This window comes from Macaca mulatta, chromosome 3 (genome assembly GCF_049350105.2).
Source record: "Macaca mulatta isolate MMU2019108-1 chromosome 3, T2T-MMU8v2.0, whole genome shotgun sequence".
In the NCBI taxonomy this organism is placed as follows: Eukaryota; Metazoa; Chordata; class Mammalia; order Primates; family Cercopithecidae; genus Macaca; species Macaca mulatta.
In genome coordinates this window covers 49,375,725-49,396,428 of record NC_133408.1, presented here as the reverse complement: position 1 = coordinate 49,396,428, position 20,704 = coordinate 49,375,725, and the positions used below count along the sequence as shown (strand labels likewise).

The 20,704-nt window shown below is 46.8% G+C and overlaps 1 protein-coding gene and 1 long non-coding RNA gene across 29 annotated transcripts in view; one reads left to right on the top strand and one right to left on the bottom strand.

Moving 5' to 3' along the window:
* The window catches only part of CUX1 (cut like homeobox 1), a 472,306-nt gene that overhangs the window by 173,387 nt on the left and 278,215 nt on the right, over positions 1 to 20,704 (bottom strand). For 27 of the 28 annotated variants that reach the window (NM_001261815.2, XM_028844758.2, XM_077994466.1 and 24 more), the window contains 2 exon segments: positions 6,248 to 6,371; positions 12,906 to 13,043. In NM_001261815.2, the coding sequence (NP_001248744.2) occupies positions 6,248 to 6,371; positions 12,906 to 13,043 (262 nt within the window). 28 annotated transcript variants of the gene reach the window in all.
* LOC144339768 (uncharacterized) lies at positions 3,331 to 18,895 on the top strand. The gene is made up of 2 exons (XR_013415143.1): positions 3,331 to 4,409; positions 18,756 to 18,895. It is a non-coding gene; the product is annotated as an uncharacterized LOC144339768 (long non-coding RNA).

The following is a 20,704-nucleotide window of genomic DNA, read 5'->3' as shown; positions in this document are numbered from 1 at the left end:
TGTGAACTAACACGTAACAAACTAGTGTAATACAAACTAATATGTAACATGCTATAGTGTAATATGAACTAATACATAATGTACTATAGTGAAATGTGAACTAATATATTATAGTGTAACATGAACTAATATGTAACATGCTATAGCATAATGTGAATTAATATGTAACATACTATAGGGCAATATAAATTAATATGCCACATAGCATAGCAAAATATGAATGAATGTAATATACTAAAGCATAGTATGATTTAATATGTACCATACTATAGAGTAATAATGAAGCAATGTAATATACTGGCTAGTGAAACAGAAGGTTTTTTTGTTTTTGTTTTTGTTTTTTTGAGACAGAGTTTCGCTCTGTTGCCCAGGCTGGAGTGCAGTGGCAGGATCTCGGCTCACTGCAAGCTCCGCCTCCTGGGTTCACGCCATTCTCCTGCCTCCGCCTCCCGAGTAGCTGGGACTACAGGCGCCCACCACTAAGCCCGGCTAATTTTTTTAAAAATTTTTCATAGAGATGGGGTTTCACTGTGTTAGCCAGGATGGTCTCGATCTCCTGACCTCGTGATCTGCCCGCCTCGGCCTCCCAAAGTGCTGGGATTACAGGCATGAGCCACCGCACCTGGCCAGAAGTATTTAATATCCTACAGTGTAATATAATCTCCCTGCCCTGTTCTTTTAATACAAAGGTGATCACAACACACATCACATTCTGGGGTCCCTTATTCACTTCTCTCCGCATTTTAGAAATGTTCTATTTCCAGCAAACATAGTTCTTCCTCATTCTTATTAAATAACTTAATCAAGCCACTATGGACACTCAGATTGTTTCTAGGTTTCTTTCTACTGAACATTCCCTCAGTGATCATTGTGGAGATATTGTTGCATAATTTTGAGAGTGAATCTGTTGGATGAAATGCTAACAGAGGAATCACAATGGCCAAAGGGTATCTGCAATTTTTTTTTGGAGACAGGGTCTTGTTCTGTCACCCAGGCTGGAGTGCAATGGCGTGATCTCGGCTCACTGCAACGTCTGCTCCTGAGTTCAAGCAATTCTCACCTCAGCCTCCCAAGAAGCTGGGATTACAGGTGTGCACCACGCCTGGCTGTTTTTCATATTTTTAGTAGAGATGGGGTTTCACCATGTTGGCCAGGTTGGTCTCGAACTCCTGGCCTTGAGTGATCCGCCTGCCTTAGCCTCCCAAAGTGCTGAAATTGCAGGCATGAGACACCTTGCCTGGCCACTTGTCTTGTTTTGATAGATACTGAAAAACTTCCCAACAAAAAACTTTCACCAATTTAAACTCCCACCAACAATATGTAAGTGTGTTTTCGTATACTCTGCCAACGCAAGATAAAATCAAATTTAAATTTTTACTGCTGAGTAAAGCTATGTTATTTCTCTTTGTATGAAATGCCTACTTATCTCCTTTGCCTATTTTTGTAGAGTGGATTTTGTTCTTATTAATTTTGAAGACCTCTTTGTATATAATGAAGATTAGCCTTTTTGTCTTACATGGTACAAATATTTCTTCTCTGTGTGTTATGTTTTTAAAATATTATTTGTTTTTAAGAATCTGTTTTAAGTTTTAGATAGTCACATTAATAAAAACAAATATGCACCCCAGTTTTCTTCCAGTATGTTTGTGAGAATAAAAAATTATAATATTTAAATCCTAGATCCATCAACAATTTTTTGGTATAAAGAATGAAGTCTGTAATCCCAGCACTTTGGGAAGCTAAGACGGGCAGGTCACTTGTGGTCAGGAGTTCAAGACCAGCCTGGCCAACATGGTGAAATCCTGTCTCTACTAAAAATACAAAAATTAGCTGGGCGTGATGTTGGGCACCTGTAACCCCAACCATTTGGGAGGCTGAGGCAGGAGAATTGCTTGAACCCAGGAGGTGGAGGTTGCAGTGAGCTGAGATCATGTTACTGCACTGTAGCCTAAGTGACAGAGTGAGACTTTGTCTCGAAACACACACACACACACACAATGAAGGAAGTAAATTCTAGCTTCAGCCCTTCCCTCTAAGAATCAGTTATTGTGTATTTTAATATAGCTAATCCCTTTACCTAATTTGAAAAGCCAAGAGCTGGGCACAGTGACTTACGTCTGTAATCCTAGCACTTTGGGAGGTTAAGGCGGCGGATAACCTGAGGTCAGGAGTTCGAAACCAGCCTGAGCAACATGGTGAAACCCTGTCTCTACTAAAAAATTAGCCAGGCTTGGTGGCACACGCCTATAATCCCAGCTACTCAAGAGGCTGAAGCAGGAGAATCACTTCAGCCTGGAGCGGAGGGTTGCAGTGAGCCGAGATTGCGTGACTGCACTCCAGCCTGGGTGACAGAGCGAGACTCTGTCTCAAAAAAAAGAAAAGTCAACTTAATATTTAATTCCCATATATGATTATTTCCATATTGTGGTAATGCATGAGTTTGCTATAGGAAGACGTACAATCATACTGTACTATATATAATTTTGTATGATGTATGTTTTGACTTCATATTATACTGGATACACTTCTCACATTACTATGAATTCTCCATAACTATTATTAATATTTTAATGGTGCTATAACATCCCAGTTAGGGATGGTCCTTCTTTTTACTAATCCATTTGTCCACGGCAGGGCCCTGAAATTGCTTGCATTTTCCCCCTTGATCACTCACTGGTGAGGAGTGCTTTCCTAAGAGGCATTTACTTAGGACCAAGTCCGTATCAATGGGGTCAAAGGTCTGCCCGTCTGTCTGAGCATTGACTCTGTGATGCGCACCCCTTTCTTGGAGTCTGCGCCCTGCCGCGCTCCCCCAGGGAAGATGGATGCGGCCTCCACCTGCAGAGTTGGGCGTGGCCCCAAGGGACTGAACTTGGTCCTGCAGCCAGGGCTCCAGGTGGCCATGACCGAGCAGATGGGGAGGCCAGGGCTGCAGAGGTGGCCAGGCGCCAGTCTGGAGTTGCAAAGTCCCACCTCTGGCCCTGATTAGCTGCAAAAGCTGTAGGAGGTACCTCACCCACGACCTGTTTCTCCCTCTATGAAATGAGATGGTCTACATTGCAGATCCATCCTGGGCAATTAGTGAGAGAATGTACTGAGAGCCTCCGGCCAAGTTCTGATGCAGGGAGGGCCCTGGGTGGGCGGGAGCTGGCAGTTCTCTTTTGTTTCATTTCTTTTTTTTTGAGACAGAGTTTCGCTCTGGTTGCCCAGGCTGGAATGCGATGGCGCGATCTCGGCTCACTGCAAATGTCCACCTCCCGGGTTCAAGCAATTCTCCGGCCTCAGCCTCCCGAGTAGCTGGGATTACAGGCATGCGCCACCACGCCCGGCTTATTTTGTATTTTTTTTTTTTAGCAGAGACAGGGTTTCACCGTGTTGGTCAGGCTGGTCTTGAACTCCTGACTTCAAGTGATCCACCCACCTCACCTTCCCAATGTGCTGAGATTACAGGTGTGAGCCACTGTGCCCAGCCTCTTTTCTTTTCTTTCTTTCTTTTTTTTTTTTTTGAGACAAGATCTTGCTCTGTTACCCATGTTGGATTGCAGTGGCCTGATCATGGTTCACTGGAGCCTGGAACTCCTGACCTCAAGTAATCCTCCTGCCTCAGCTTCCTGAGTAGCTGGGACTATAGGCACAAGCTGACCTGCATGGCTCATTCATTCATTCATTCATTCATGCCATGGAGATGGCATATCTCTATGTTGCTCAGGCTGGTCTCGAACTGCTAAGTTCAAGGGATCCCCCTGCCTCAGCCTCCTAAAGCACTGGGATTACAGATGTGAGCCACTGCGCCCGGCCAGTTTTCTTTCTGAATGAAGTCAGCTTAATGACATTCCCTAGAGGCCTTCATGATGCTGCAGGGCAGGCGAGCCCCAAAGGAAAGCTTGGCTGGCAAGGGCTCTGGGCTTTAGCCAGGAAGGAATTCAAGGGTGAGCCGGTGGAACGGCAGAAGAAGGCAGTTTTACGAAGGCGGCAGCGTTATAGCTCCGTGACTAGTCTCGCGGGATAGGACTGCCCCACAGGCCATGTGCTGACGGTAGGAGCTGAGGACAGTTTCGCACTCATATTTGTACCTACTTTTAATTACCATTAGATTAAGAGGCAGTTTATACAGAAATTTCTAGGGAAGGGGTAGTAACTTTTGGGCTGGAAGATCATTGCCATGGAAAGGGGTGGTAACTCCTGGGTGTTGCCATGGCAATGGTAAACTGACATAGCACACTGGTGGGCATGTCTTATAGAAACCTGCTTCTCTCCAGGCCCTGTTTCAGCTAGTCTTCAATTTGGTCCAGTGTCTGAGCCTCACCTCCTAACTCAATGATGTTGCTACAGAGTCTGCCTTAGAAAAGTTCACCAAGGGCCGGGCACGGTGGCTCACGCCTGTAATCCTAGCACTTTGGGAGGCCGAGGTGGGCAGATCACGAGGTCAAGAGATCGAGACTATCCTGGCCAACATGGTGAAACCCCACCTCTACTAAAAATACAAAAATTAGCTGGGCGTGGTGGTGTGCACACCTGTAGTCCCAGCTTCTCAGGAGGCTGAGGCAGGAGAATCACTTGAACCTGGGAGGCAGAGGTTGCACCGAGCCAAGATTGTGACACTGCACTCAAGCCTGAGTGACAGAGTGAGACTCCATCTCGAAAAAAAAAACAAAACAAAAAAAACCAGGAAAAGTAAAAAGAAAAGCTCACCAAGTAGCAGCATAGGAAGTCAACTGAAAATAAAACAAGATCCCATGCCAGCCACAGTCCCACTTGGCCCCTCACCTGTAATCACAAATTTCATGCTTCCTGTTGATGGATATATACATTTCTTCACACTAAAGTTAAAATTCAGTATCTTTTTTTTTCCCCCTTTTTTGCTTTTCTTGATGGGAGCGGGTATAAAACTTAATATCTTAATTTAACCCGTGAGTTTAAAAAAACCCAATCTAGGCCAGGCATGGTGGCTCACACCTGTAATCACCTGAGGTCAGGAGTTCAAGACCAGCCTGGCCAACATGGTGAAACCCTATGTGTACTAAAAATACAAAAGTTAGCCGGGCCTGGTGGTGGGTGCCTGTAATCCCAGCTACTTGGGAGGCTGAGGCAGAGGAATTGGTTGAACCCGGGAGGCGGAGGCTGCAGTGAGCCAAGATCGTGCCATTGCACTCCAGCCTGGGCAATGAGCGAAACTCTCTTAAAAAAAAAAAAAAAAAAAAAAATCCGATCGATATGGTTGGGATCAGTAAGTTCAATAGTCCTTGTTGTTGTTACAAGGAATCTAACTTTCATTAACTCATCATGCTAGGGGAAAACCAACTCATTATTTGTGGGAAACGTTTTTGGTAATTGGTATTTAGAAATGTAAAACTCACATCAGTTACACAGGGCATTAACGTATTTTACTGATCGTAGCTCCCTGATATGTAAGGTAATGAGAGGCAATACCAAAAAACCCACCGAGATTGTGTGTGTGTACGTGTGTAATATTAAATATCACATCAGAGAGTGTGTGTGTGTGTATGTGCATGTAATATTAAATATCAATTTGATTGAGGAGGCAGAAAGAGTTTAGCACTAGGCCAGGGCTTGTCCCCAGAGGCCACACACTGGGAATGGGCTTTCCTCTCTGGTCTCAGCCCAGGTGCAGCTGCCAGGTGCCACCTTGCTAACGACTCACGTCTTGAGCTTCACCTCTGCCCCTGCATGGCTTGGATACCCTCGGGCTCACTGGCTGCCTGACACCATCCACCAATTGGGAAAGGGAGATGCATTTTGCTCACAGAAACCTCACAAATGTAGAATATCTTTTTTTCTTTTTTGAGATGGAGTCTCACTTTGTTGCCCAGGCTGAGTGCCATGGTGTGATCTTGGCTCACTGCAACCTCTGCCTCCTGGGTTCAAGCGAGTGTCCTGCCTCAGCCTCCTAAGTAGCTGCAATTACAAATGCGCGCCACCACACCCAGCTAATTTTTTTTTTTTGTATTTTTTAATAAAGACGGGGTTTCACTATGTTGGTCAGGCTGGTCTCGAACTCCTTACCTCATGATCCACCCACCTCGGCCTCCTAAAGTGCTCAGATTACAGGTGTGAGCCAGTGTGCCTGGCCAGAATATAATTTTTGAAACATTTTGCCCACAGCCTTTACAGATTTGGGGTTACATCCTGGGCTTATTTTGCAGATCCATTTATCAACGTGTCTTGTGATGTGAAGTTCAGGGGCAAATGCTATGTCAGTCTGTGTGTGCCTGTAAGCCATGCTCACCTCTCTTTTTCTGCAAAGTCATTCTGTAACTTCTGTTCCTTCTCAAGAGCTATGGTTTCGGCTTGGTTCTTCAGTGTCTGTTCATATTCTCGGATTTTCTCTTTAAGTGCTTTTATCGTAACCTCTGCAGAAAAGAAAAAAAAAAACCTACAGTAAGAGAAGCACACAATTCCATATGGCTGTAGGTACAAGGCTCTCATAACCTGGTAGGATCGGTGTGTTTTAAACCTTAGCTCTTCAACTCTGACACAAAATCAATGGTTACGAGTCCCTTCGGAGACTTTTTACTCCCTAAATGTTAAATTGAACTTTAAACGTTTAGGCTGAGGAGGATCAATGGATTTCGCTGAAAAGAAGAGCTTTGGTTTCTCTAGTACCAGTCAAAGAAAAAAGGCAGGGGGAGGGGAGATGGAAATCAATGGTAAAATATCATATCATCTTATTGATGAGTCTTCAATTAGTCCTGTAACTGAGGGATGATTAATAAAGTTTTAGGTGGGTTTAAGTATTTTCTCAGAAAACAAAAAAGTTCATAATGGCGTGTGCATTTTGGAAGAAGCAATCGAAGTGGAGTCAAGAAAGTCTCCGGTACCCCATTCTCTATGACGTGATGTTTCACACTGCATGCCTGTATCAAACATCTCATGTACCCTATAAATATATACACCTACCATGTACCCACACAAATTACAAATAAATTTTAAAAAAAAAGAAGAAAGTCTACAGGCCAAGCACAGTGGCTCACATCTGTAATCCCAGAACTTTGGGAGGCCGAGATGAGAGGATCCCTTGAGCCCAGGAGTTTGACGCCAACCCTAGAAACACAGCGAGCCCTGCCTCTACAAAAAGGGCAAGAATTAGCTGGATGTGGTGGCGCACACCTGCGCCCAGCTTAGGGACTCGGGAGGCTGAGGTGGGAGGATGTCTTGAACCCAGGAGTTTGAAGCTGCAGTGAGCTATAATTGTGCCACTGCATTCCGGTCTGGGTGACAGAGTGAGGGTGAGTGAGTGAGTGAGAGAGAGAGAGAGAGAGAGAGAGAGAGAAACAGAGAGAGAGAAATAGAGAAACAGAGAGAGAGAAATAGAGAAACAGAGAGAGAAAGAAAGAGAGGGAGACAGAAAAGGAAGGAAGGAAGGAAGGAAGGAAGGAAGGAAGGAAGGAAGGAAGGAAGGAAGGAAAGAAACAAGCAAGCAAGCAAGACGGCCTGGCCCTGCAGCTCTGCTGGTTCACAAGTGACAAGAAACGCGCAGTGCTAGGTGGAGAAAGCATGGAAGGGACTGGGCTGGAAAGGACCTACCCTGGAGCGCCCTCCACTCTGGTGGTCGGGGGCTGTGTGTGCAGAACAGAGGGTGCTGTAGCCTGGGGGAAGATGCTTTGGTGACTGGCATGTGGCCCGGAGAAGTCCTAGAGTGGGGTGTGAGCGCCAGGGAGGTGGGGCAGCGAGGGGCCCCTTGGAAGGCAGGGCTGTCTGGGGAAAGCCCAGGCCCAGGCAGCTCTGGTGAGTGGCTCCCATACCACCACTGCAAGTTCACAGACATCGCTTCAACTGCCCAAACAGGGAACATCAAAGCGGACTTGATGAATGGAACAGACCTGTGGGTGGCTCTGGGGCAGGGCCGCTCCACCTGCGCCCTCCTCCAGACACGCCTATGCCACTCTGCATGCTGGATGCTTTGTGGAGAAGCACTGTGGCCCCAGCCCCCAGGAAAGGGGAGCTCTTAGGAATGGTTGCCCGCTGCTACAGATCCACCTCTTAGCGGGCGAGGCTCATTTTCTTTGTGCGCCCAGCACCGGCACAGACACGTGCTCAGGAAAGCACTATGGCATGAATGAATGAAGGAGCCGAGGCCGGGCAGAGCCGGGGGAGGGCCAGACAGGGTTTGTGGCAATGGAGCTCCCTCTGGTGCAGCAAGCGCACCTGCCAGGTGTGTAACTCACAGCCATTCCTGCTCTCTGACCTGCACAGACACGCGCTGGCCAGGGCAAAAGCACATTACCTGGGTGATTAACACCCATGCGGCTTAGTGCATAGAAGCGAAAGGCTTTTTTTTTTTTTTTTTTTTTTTTGAGGCGGAGTCTTGCTCAGTGGCCCAGGCTGGAGTGCAGTGGTGTGATCTCTGCTCACTGTAACCTCCGCTTCCTGGGTTCAAGCAATTCTCCTGCCTCAGCCTCCTGAGTAGCTGTGATTACAGGGACACACCACCACGCCTGGCTAATTTTTGTGTTAAAGGCTCTTTTGTTAAGAGGTTGGCTTTTTTCATGAGGTGGGACCCAGAGTGCTTTCTTCAGAGAGGTGGAATTCCACCAACGATCATATTGGGGCACAGGAGAGGGGACCGGGCACCTTTCTGCCTTTTGGCTTGGCTGTTCAGAGCCTGGAAGAAATGCTCTGTGTACACAGTGGTTGGTGATACGTCTCTCTCAAGCCATACGGACGAGGCCAAAGTGAGGCAAGAACTGGACACTTCTAGAATGGACTCCAGACAGGTCAGCTCTGAAAAAGCCCCACTCTCATGTAAACATACAGCATTTTTACCTTTTTTAAATTGAGACAGAGACTCGCTCTGTCGCCCAGGCTGGAGTGCAGTGGCGTGATCTTGGCCCACCGCAACCTCTGCCTCCCAGGTTCATGCAATTCTCATGCCTCAGTCTCCTGAATAGCTGCGATTACAGGTGTGTGCCATCACACCTGGCTAATTCTTGTATTTTTTAAGTAGAGACAGGGTTTCACCATGTTGGCCAGGCTGGTCTCAAACTCCTGATCTCAAATGATCTGCCCACCTCGGCCTCCCAAAGTGCTGGGATTATAGGCATAAGCCACCACACCCGGTCTCATTTTTGCCTTTAAGGACCAGCTGGAAGTGGCTGTACAGCACTTGGACCCTAACACTTGTTCCAGTGGGGCTCCTCATGACACATCACAGTGTGTGACCTCGTCAGTGTGCTGTGCCTGATGAGGTCTCTGCCTCATGAGGTCCCCTGGCCCCAGGTGAGTGCTCACGGACCAGCCTAACCTCATCTAGAGGCCACTTTATCCTAGAGCCTCTGGCCTTCTGGCCCAGGCTGCACCCCAGGCAGACACTGGGTGTCTCAGCAGGCCTCCCAGGCATGTGCAGGGGAGGAGGGGCCAGCATAACAGAGAGGGCTCTGAAGGGCTTGGCATTACCTGGGGCCTCCATTTACTCATCTTTGCAGGGTGGGTGGGCTGTGGCCCATGAGGCGGAAGTTCCCTCTTTGCTCTAACTTTTATCACGTGCCTGATGTAGTTTAGGTGTTTGTCTCCCCTAAATCTCGGGTTGAAATCTCATCTCCAATGTTGGAGGTGGGGCCAAGTGGGAGGTGTCTGGGTCATGGGGGCAAATCTCTCATGAATGGCTTGGTGGCCTCTCAATCACTGAGAGTTGATTGTTAAGAAGTCTGGGGTCCCCCCACCTCTCTTGCCCTGTGGCATGCTCGCTCCCCTTTCCACCTTCTGCCATGAGTAAAAGCTTCCTGAGGACCCCCAGAAGCCAGGCAGATGCTGGCATTGTGCTTATACAGCCTGCAGAACCATGAGCCAAATAAACCTCTTTTCTTCATCAATTACCCAGCCTAAGGTATTTCTTTATTGCAACACACAAAGTACTCACACCATCTTTTTTTTTTTTTTTTTTTTTTTTTTTTTTTTTTTTAAGAGATAGGGTCTTGTTATGTTGTCCAGGCTGGTTTCGAACTCCTGGCCTCAAGAGATCCTCCCACCTTGGTCTCCCAAAGTGCTGGGATGATAGGCATGAGCCATTGTGTGGGCCCCTGCTCTAACTTTTTAATCATTTATACTACTGCTATGATAATTACAAGAAGTGATGTGCACCGCCCACCTTCCTAAATTATGATCACTTTTATTCTGGGAAGGGGAGGAGAGGAAATGACATTTTTCTGGAGCTTGGGAAAACTTGTTATCCAAATAAAGGGGGGTAAATTTCTGGCAAAAACCACACTGCTGAATAACTAGCAGGTACTATTGAGAGCTAAATGCTGTGTGTATATACATACTTAACCCCACATCAACCCTACCTGGTAAGTATAAGAATTGCCTCCCAGGAGAAAGAGGCTTTTAGCAAAGTGAGATAATTTGCCCAAGGTCACATAGCTAGGTGGTGGCAACGAAAGGACTCAAACCAGGTCTGCCTGTCTGTCTGTCTCCAGGGCCGTTCTTTTTTAGAGATGGAGTCTTGCTCTGTTGCCCAGGCTGGAGTACAGTGATGTGATCTTAGCTCACTGCAACCTCTGCCTCCCAGGTTCAAGTGATTCTCCCGCCTCAGTCTCCTGAGTAGCTGGGATTACAGGCATGCCCCACCACGCCTGTAATTTCTGTATTTTTAGTACAGATGGGGTTTTGCCATGTTGGCCAGGCTGGTCTCGAACTCATGACCTCAAATGATCTGCCCACCTTGGTCTCCTTAAGTGCTGGGATTATAGGCGTGAGCCTCCACACCTGGCCTGGAGCTGTTCTTAAATCTTGGACTCTATAACTCATTGTGAAAAGCCTACCATATGAGACCTTTGGGGAGAGAACATCCACACCCAGCTTGGCTCCTGGTCAGCCCCTGTGCAAAGCCCTGGCCACTGGGAAGCTGGTCATTGAGGCACCAGTGATATAAGGAGAAGGGAAGGACAATCCTGCACAGTCCTTCAGGCCCAACCTGCACCACCCTCCCACAAAACAAAAGCAAACTTAAAAAAATAAAATAAGCCAGAAAGAGGCTGGGCACGGTGGTACACATGCCTGTAGTCCCAGCTACTCGGGAGGCTGAGGCAGGAGGATTGCTTGAGTTCAGGAGGTCAAGGTTGTTGCAGTGAGCATGATTGTGCAACTGCACTCCTGCCTGGGTGACAGGATGAGACCCTGAATCTAAAATAAATAAATAAATAAATAAAAAATACCCACCAAACAAACCAGAGAGTGGATCTATCAAAATTAGATGCCAGAGGACAATGAAGGGGAAAAAAAATCCCAGGACACTCCCTTTTAGGGTAGCGCACCTATGAAAACTCGATGTGCAGATTTGCAGGTTACCTTTCACTGTAACACTGGAGTGATTCTGGCAAGAAATGCTTCCTACAGGGGAAGGTAATACGTTCCCTCACAGCAGTTCCAGCCCAGTAAGCCCAACGCCTCACTTTCTAGCGGGATAGGGCTTTCCCTTCTGGTCCTAAAGGCTCACCACTCTCTGCAAAGCCAGATAGAAGTGCGGTCTCGCTTCCCCAACTGCCTGTCACCTCATGCCCCCAAATTTCAGCAAGGAAGCCCTGCTGGCCTGAGAGCTTGAGTACCCTCATACCTACACTGCAGGGAGATGTTCTCAGAGGCCCTGGACACCGCTGCCCTCGCAGCCCATGCCTCTACCTCTGGCTCTTCACACATCCTCACAGATGCTTTCTGGATCATTCCCATGGACAATTCCTCTTCCCTGGTCTGTCTGCAGTGTTTTTAAAGCCAAAGGACGCTTTTAGAAGTCTTTGCCAATTCACTTTTTCTGTTGTTAAAGACCAGATCTTGCTCTGTCACCCAGACTGAGTGCAGGGTCACAATCATGGCTCACTGCAAGCTTGACCTCCTGGGATCAGGCAATCCTCCCGCCTCAGCCTCTCGAGTGACTGGGACCACGGGTGCGCACCACCATACCCAGGTAATTTTTGATGTTCTGTAGAGACAGGGTATTGCTAGGTTACCCAGGCTGGTCTCGAACTTCTGGCCTCAAGCAAGCCTCCCACCTTGGCCTCTCAAAGTGCTGGGATTACAGGTGTGAGCCACCGCACGTGGCCCCAATTAACTCTTTATTGCAGTCTCTACAAATAGTCAATGGAAGGCCACTGGGAATGGGCAGCCTCCCCTTTCAATTTAATTCCTTACCCACATTCCCAAACAAAAACAAACAGGACGAATTACTCTTCGGAGCTGGCTGAAAAACCTGCTGCTGCTGTCAGAGGGGGGCTGTGATTTTCCTTCAAGCCAAGGAAGCCAAGAGGCTCCCGGATTCTGAGTGCCTTGGATTTTAGGTATAGGACAGATTCCTTTGTTCTTCCCTGACGGGAAAAGCCAGGCAACCTTTGCCCTCTCTGTCTTGTTGACGGCTGGGCAAACACACCAAGAGGTTGTTTTCTTTCATTAAATTCCTAATGAATAGGCGATACTGACAAGGCAACAGCGGCGCTTAAGCATGCAGCCTTTAAGACGTGTCTGAAGCCTTAATGTATCCGCGGCAATTATTAAATGACTTACTGTGTATGACCCTTTGATCATGAGCTGGCTCTCTGACAGGTGTCGCCTGGAGGCAATGCGTCGGCCTTTCAAGAGGCAGACCCAATCACGTAATGATACAGGAAGAATTTTCAAAGAATCCTGATCGGTCTCATCAGAGGGCAATAAAATCTTACGTCGTTGTTGTGCAGAGGAAAAGTTTTACTTCAAAATAGCTCAGCACGATTATCATCTCTCTCTAACACTCAGATTCCTGCCCCACCCTGACTTTATGACGTGTATATTACAAGGAAGCTGGTCCCAAAAGTATGGGAAAAGCCAATTAAAATAAAAAGAAAAGAAGAGGAAAAAAAAAAAAGAAGAAGAGAAAAGAAGAGAGAAGAGAAGACAAAGCAAAGAACGCATTTTCCACCAACCTTGATTTTTCACTTCGGCAAATTCCTTGTTGTATTCTTCCAGAGTTTCCCTAAGTTTCTGGTTCTCTGTTTCAATATCGTGCAGGCGCTGCACTTTGAGCTGGAGTTGCTGTCCGAGATCCAAAGCTGGTACGGGATCTGCACAACAGGAAAACAGCCATCACCCTACTCTGCCCCCAGAAAGGCCCCCTCCGCGGCGGTACACAGGCTCAGAGAGGGGCTCCCAGATATCAGCTCCAGTGGGATCCCCAGAGGCCACAGTCATGCCCCCGCAGCCAGCCCCCTTGCTGGATGGGAGAATTCTCCAGCGCTTTACAAAGGATGGACCCAGCCCAGGGTCCTGGAGATGTGAAAACGGGGTGGGAACAGCCATGAGATTCACTGGTATTTGTCGATTACTCCTGCCTGGTGTGACACTTTCACGATTTTTATTCTTTGATGACATAAGTAGAGAAATACACCAGGCAGCAGCCCAGGAGATCAATCACATCCCCAGAGTTGCATGTGGAGGACGGACAAGTCCGTGGACAGGTGCCGGCATGTTTAAGGGTCCAGTGATTATGAAGTTGGAAGTAACACCTGATGCCTGAGAACGCCACACAGTTCACGGGACACTTTATGGAGATTTTTGTCTTTTGAGCCTTACAACGATCTTGAGAGAGGCCTCAGAAACTAAAGCCCAGGGAAGAGGAGTGACTCACCTGAGGTCACCCAGCTAGTTGGCTGGCATGGAGAATGCACACCTAAGTCTGTTAACTTAAAGTGATCATGCTTTTTTGTTTGAGACAGGGTCTCCCAGGCTGGAGTGCAGTGGCATGATCATGGCTCACTGCAGCCTCTGCCTCCTGGGCTCAAGCAATCCTCCCACCTCAGCCTCCCAAGCAGCTGGGACTACAGGTGCGCAGCAACATGCTGGGCTAACTTTTGTATTTTTTGTAAAGATAGGGTCTTCCTATGTTGCCTAGGCCAGTCTCAAACTCCTGGACTCAAGGGATCTGCCCACCTCAGCCTCCCAAACGATTATGGGCGTGAGCCACCCCACCCGGCCCTGAGTGACCATTCTTTACAACAAGGAAGGTCACTTGGTGAAGCAGAGGAAAGAAACACTTAGGCTTTATAAGAAGCCACCCTGTTTCATGACATGATCACTTTCCATCACGATCCTCCTTCACTAATGATGGGTGTTCAGAAGAGTCAGGGGTTAGTGGCTGGGGGTCCCAAGGCTGAAGACCCTTGCAGAGGCACAGCCGGTGACCCAGCATGGCCCTGTCGGAGGCCAGCTGGCCCGGAGGCCACCGCACTCCTGACAATAACAAAGTGCAGGGCAGCACGAGCTGAACAGCAGCCAGGCCAGCGATGGGGTCTTGCGGCCAATTCAAGGCCACATCTGCCATCAGATTCACTTGCAGAAAACTGGATTTTAATCCAAAGTCAGAAGTCACAGGACCTGGAATTTACAGTACAAACTCACGGCTCTCGCCTTTACTGTGAATTCAACAGGATGCAGAGACCTTAAATGTTCTTCTGCATCAATGCGATTTTTAGTTTTCCTTCTGCTGCCTAAGAGGCAATTATATTCTGCCTGCTGGGTACCGGGGGCACACTTCCTTTGGAATTCTCAGGCTCCGTCAGAGTGGAAGAATACCCAAGTCCACGGGGCTTAGAAAGATTATTGAATGTATTTCTGGTATGGGCGCCAGCGTCACTTATGAGATGGTTGTAGAGATTTAGTCTCCAGTCGAAGAATGCCAAACACCATGCCCAGCGGATCAACAAGAGTATATATTCAAGAGCTCACTTAATTTTCAAATGCCAGAGTCATTAATTTTTCAGACCACCCTAGGTTCCCGGAATCGAGGGCCAGGTCTACCATGCCTCGGTTAATGTATCCAGCGGGAGCCAGGGACTCTCTGGGATGCCAGCATCTTGGCAGAGTTTACAAAAGGCAGGCACTGGGATATGTTGGGCTCAACGTCAGCGGACCCTGGGTGCTGGGGTTTCGCAGTAACACAGTCCATCATGCAGAACCCTTGGCTGCTGGGCACTTACTCTGCACGTATACACAGTCTATAATTGCATCTCTTTCTGGCGCATGACTTTTCATTATTATTTTAATCAGCATTAAAATATTTATGTTAAATTTGACTCCAAAAGCTATTCTGGAGGCCGGCTGCAGTGGCTCATGCCTGTAATCCCAGCACTTTGGGAGGCCGAGGGTGGCCGGATCGTTTGAGCTCAGGAGTTCGAGACCAGTCAGGGTAACATGGTGAAAGCCTGTCTCTACAAAACAAAAACACAAAACCAGAAAACTAGCCAAGCATGGTGGTGCACACCTGTAGTGCCAGCTACTAGGGGGACTAAGGCAGAAGAATCGCTTGAGCCCTTGAGGTAGAGGTTGCACTGAGCTGTGATCGAGCCACTGCACTCCAGCCTGGGCAACAGAGCGAAATCCTGTCTTGGGGGAAAAAAAAAAAAAAAAAAGCTATCTTGGGTAGATGGTTCTTTGTAAGCAGGAGTCGTGATAACACAAAAAACAGAATTACTGAAAACATTCCAGGTGCTGTTTGTAAAAAAAAAATTCTGTAACTTCTCTGAATACCTTCACCTTCTCAGCCTGCCCCTCTTCCCTACCTTCACGGCCTTGTGCTGGGCAAATGGTCTCAAGAAAGTGAACAGCCTGTTCACAGCCTCCTTTTACAAAACCACGACTTACACTTGACATAGAGGTCAGGGAAAAGGAGGTAAAGAGAGGAACCTTTGCTCACGTATAAAATTATATTAAGAGTTGCTCATGTAGGCTTTCTAGCACAAGTGCCAACAAATTATATCTTTAAAGAACAAAGCTAGTGTACTGCCTGCCCTCCCTAAAAGTTCTGTCAACAACATTTCCAGTCCATTCTTTTCAAAAGGCCAGGATCCCATTGTATCTGCTTCGAATTAAAAAATAGCTTCTCCCATGCGGTTAAGCAAGGAATCCAGTGACATATGAAAATGACACGCACATTATCAAGTGAGGAGGAGCCAGACCTTTACACCAATTTTCAAAGCCTTATACTGTAAATGAAAATTCAGGCCATCTCTTAATCGTTCACTATGGCATGTATATTTAGTCTGACACTATTAAAGGTTAATGCCTACGTAGCAAAGCTGGTCACAGACTAAAGGATCAGCTAAATGTTCAAACATCACTGTGCATTAAACTCCAAACTTTACTACAGTACATTTGAATGGCTAAATTCCTACAGCATATGAATATTGTTTTGGGATATGTAAGAGGCATTGCTAAAGAACTTCTTAGGCTTAATTTTTATTACTTGTATTAAAGGAACAGCTAATTACCGCATGACAATATAATGACTCCAGCATGTTTGGGCTAAAGACCAAAACAATGAATTTTGGCATGCCAAAACCCAACCTGTGTGTTAATCTACGGAAATCATAGCTTTTTGTCTCGTTAATGATTTCCAATGCCATTTAAACCCCACACAAGGATTGTCAGGTCTTATGCGAACGTCAGATGCCTCCGATCTTAGCAGCTCAATTAGGGAATTGTCTGGAGGAGGCAAAGAGGACACACCCATACATAAAACAGGAACACACAAAATCCGATAACCCCTGTCTTCCCAGCCTCCTCCTCCGATTCAACACGCTTTCCTGCCAGCTCCACCCACCCAATGCGACAATCTTGTAAAGTGTTTTACAATCATCTGATACTTAATTCCTAAAGCAATCTTGGAGGTATTATATAGCTTGTTATGCAACACAGGGCTCAAGGAACATAATTATTACAAACAACAATACTGTACATATTCAGCACCTTTTCCTAAGTGCATGCAACATTATCTCGTTAATTCCAGCCATCCCAGTCAGAGGCTGGTGGAGCTCGCTCTGCAATGTATGGGGTGATGCATCTCACCCAGGGAGGGAAGGAAGAAGGAAAGAAGCTGGCCAGGCAAATGAGTATGAAAAATTCTCAGTACGATTTCTGCTTACTGGCTGGGCACAGTGGCTCACGCCTGTAATCCCAGTACTTTGGGAGGCTGAAGAGCGAAGATTGTTTGAGCCCAGGACTTTGAGGCCAGCCTGGGCAACATAAGTGAGACCCTGTCTCTAGAAAAAATAAAAAAATTAGCTGGGCATGGTGGTGCACTCCTTGGGAAACTGAGGTGGGAGGATTACTTGAGCCTGGGAGGTGGAGGTTGCAGAGAGCTATGACCTTTTTTTTTTTTTTTAGATAGGGTCTCACTCCAGCCTGGCGGACAGAGTGAGACCTTGTCTCAGGAAAAAAAAAAAAAAAAAAAAAAAGGTTTCTGTTTCCTTAACCAGCAGCCAATGAAAATCTCTTTCAGTACTAATTTAACAAATATTTCCTAAGCAACTGAACCAACTAACTGCTCTGGGAAGGGCTCAGCCTCGTAGCAGAGAGAAGCCATGGATGTAGATGACAAACGCAAGGCAGGAGGCCAGATGAGTGGAAAAGCGCTCCTGGAGAAACTGGGAAAAGGAGTTCTTTTTTTCTTTTCTTGAGACGGAGTCTCACTGTGTCGCCCAGGCAGGAGTGCAGCAGTGCAATCTTGGCTCACTGCATCCTCCGCCTCCTGGGTTCAAGCGATTCTCCTGCCCCAGCCTCCCGAGTATCTGAGATTACAGGCGCACGCCACCGTGCCAGGATAATTTTGTATTTTTAGTATAGACAGGGATTCACACTCCATTGCCCAGGCTGGTCTCGAACGCCTGGCCTCAAGCAATCTGCTCACCTCGGCCTCCCGAAGTGCTGGGATTACAGCCACGAGCCACCGTGCCCGGCCTAAATGCATTTTTGACTCGTGGTATTTTCAACTTACGATGTCTGGTAGGTTAGGGGCATTAAACATATTTTCGACTCGTGATGTTTTCAACTTGTGATGGGTTGACTGGAGCACAGCCCCACTGTGAGTGCGGAGCATTTGCGCTGCCGAGCATGAAGAGGAGAGGCACAGGGAGAGAGGGGAATGGGTCCTAGAGACAAGGGGACAGGGAAGGCCTCTCTGAAGAAGTGAGCGGGGATGGAGATCGGGATGGTAATGGGAGGCACTGCAGGGATTCACCCCAGGCAGGGGCAGCAACCGGTGAAAGTTCCTGTGGTAGCTGTGAATAGGACATGGTCAAGGCATAGTGAGAAGCCAGTGTGGTCCCAGGGAAGGAGAGGGAGAACAGGAAGAGAAAAGAGATTAGGGAGAGGGAGGCTGCGCACAAGGATTTTAAGGAAAACAAGAGTGCAAGGATGAGAGAAAAAGATATACAAAAAGAAGCAAACTAAATGCTAGAGCTGAAAATACAATGTATGAAATGAGCCAATGGTCAGAATTTGGATGCAATTCTGCTCCTGTCAAGAAGTGGCCAGGGATGGACGCCATGGCGCACGCCTGTAATCCCAGTACTTTTGGAGGCCAAAGCACGCAGATCACCTTAGATCAGGAGTTCGAGATCAGCCTAGCCAATGTTGTGAAACCCCGTCTCCACAAAAAATACAAAAATTAGCTGGGTGTGGTGGTGCGCACCTGTAGTCCCAGCTTTTTGGGAGGCTGAGGCAGGAGAATTGCTTGAGCCCAGGAGGTAGAGGTTGCAGTGAGCTGAGATCACACCATTGCACTCCAGCCTGGGTGACAGAGCAAGACTCCATCTCAAACCAAACCAAACCAAAACTGCAGTACTTCAACCCACAAAATGGTTTGTTGGTTTTTTCTTGGCAAAAGTATGACAGAGTTTTAAGTTTAAAGATGAGCTATACGATTTTCTTTAGAAAAGCGAAGTGATCCTGGCCGGGTGGGGCAGTGTGTGCCTATAATCCCAGTGCTTTAGGAGGCTGAGGTGAGAGGATCACTTGAGGCCAGCAGTTCAAGACCAGCTGGGGCAGCATAGCAAGACCCCATCTCTAACAATAAAAAATAAAAAAGTAGCTGGGCATGGTGGGAACACACCTATAGTCCTAGTTACTAGGGAGGCTGAAGTGGGAGGATTGCTTGAGCCCAGGAGTTAGAGGCTGCAGTGAACTATGATCATGCCATTGCACTCCAGCCTCGGCAACAGGGTGAGACCCTGTCCTCAAAACAGGGAAGAAAAAAAAAAAAAGGGCAAGCTAAGTGATCCAAATTATCTGCCCTGTTTTGTGATGGTAAATGGCTATCATATCAGTAATACACTGCTTGACGGATTTTTTGAAAAAATAAACACATACTAAATTGTTGCAATAAATGTGGTGCTTTAATGCTTGTTGAGGAAAATAACTATTTCATGCTACAGTGACAGCATTCTAAAGGTGAATATATGGAAATGTTCCCATCATCTATATACTGATGGGCAAAGGCAGCACCTTCTACAAAAATGGCTCAATGCCTCATATCGCACAAGAGGGACTGTAGTGTAATGGTTTGCAGTATGAGCCAGGTTGCATGTGTTCGAGTCTCAGCTCTCTCATTTACTGGCTGTGCAGTCTTGGACAAGTTACTTAACCCCTCTGTGCCTTAGTTTCTTCATCTACAAATTGGGCATAGTAACTGTGCCTATGTCATGGTGCTATTGTGAGGATTAACTTAAGAAAATTGCCACACACAGAGTTAACACTCAATAAATGTTATCTACTATTATTTACCAACTCAAATCTGAGTAAACATTTGCCAAAAGAAGTTTCAAATAGTTTGTTAATTAATATAAGAAATGCAAAATCTTCTGAAAAGCTATTAAAAAACAAAAACAAAAAAAAAGAGGCTGGGCGTGGTGGCTCACACCTGTAATCCCAGCACTTTGGGAGGCTGAGGTGGGCAGATCATGAGGTCAGGAGATCGAGATCATCCTGGCTAACATGGTGAGACCTCATCTCTACTGAAAATACAAAAAATTAGCTCGGTGTGGTGGCGGGCACCTGCAGTCCCAGCTACTGAGGAGGCTGAGGCAGGAGAATGGTGTGAACCTGGGAGGCGGAGCTTGCAGTGAGCAGAGATTGCGCCACTGCACTCCAGCTTGGGCGACAGAGCGAGACTCCATCTCAAAAAAAAAAAAAAAAAGAAGAATATCATGGAAAATGAAAATTGACTAGATGAGTTCCAACAAATACCGTCTCATAATTAGTACAAGTTGAGTTTCCCTAATTCGAAAATCCCAAATCCAAAACACTGATCCCAAGCATTTTGAATAAAAGACACTCAACCTATACCTAGATTTCATAAATATGAATCCTATTTTTGTAAAGATAGCCAATAATGTGCTTCTTTGGTTTGAATCTATTTATCTTTGTAAGTTATTTTTTCCAGCCATTTCTATGAAAACCAAAAGTCAAAATTAAAAGAACTTGGAGTCTTTGCTTCTGGCCATGACAGATCTACTGATACTCAACATGCCCTCTGGTCATAAACAACTAGAAAACTAGGCAAAGTCAATGAAACAACTATTTACAGACCCTGGACAACTGGTGGAACAAGACTTCCCTGAAGGAAGGGAAGCAGATGAGATGAGCCCTATGTTACCCTTCCTGGCAGGAAGAACTCTCTGGATTGCATCACAGCGAAGAAAAAAACCCAAGCAGAGTGTGATGGTCTCCCTGTCCACTGAAGGACAGACACCAGAAGATTGGGTGGCTGCAGCAATTGGAATTTGCAAGGTAGAGCACTGAAAAGGAGGGACATATACTAAGAAAGAGCTACAGAAATCTGCAGAGAGGTGATCTGTTGCCAAGAGCTAAAGTGTCTATGTACAGGGTGAAACTCATAAGGCCAGACAAGAACAGAAAGGAAAGTCTGAGCCAAAAACCACCACACCCCCCC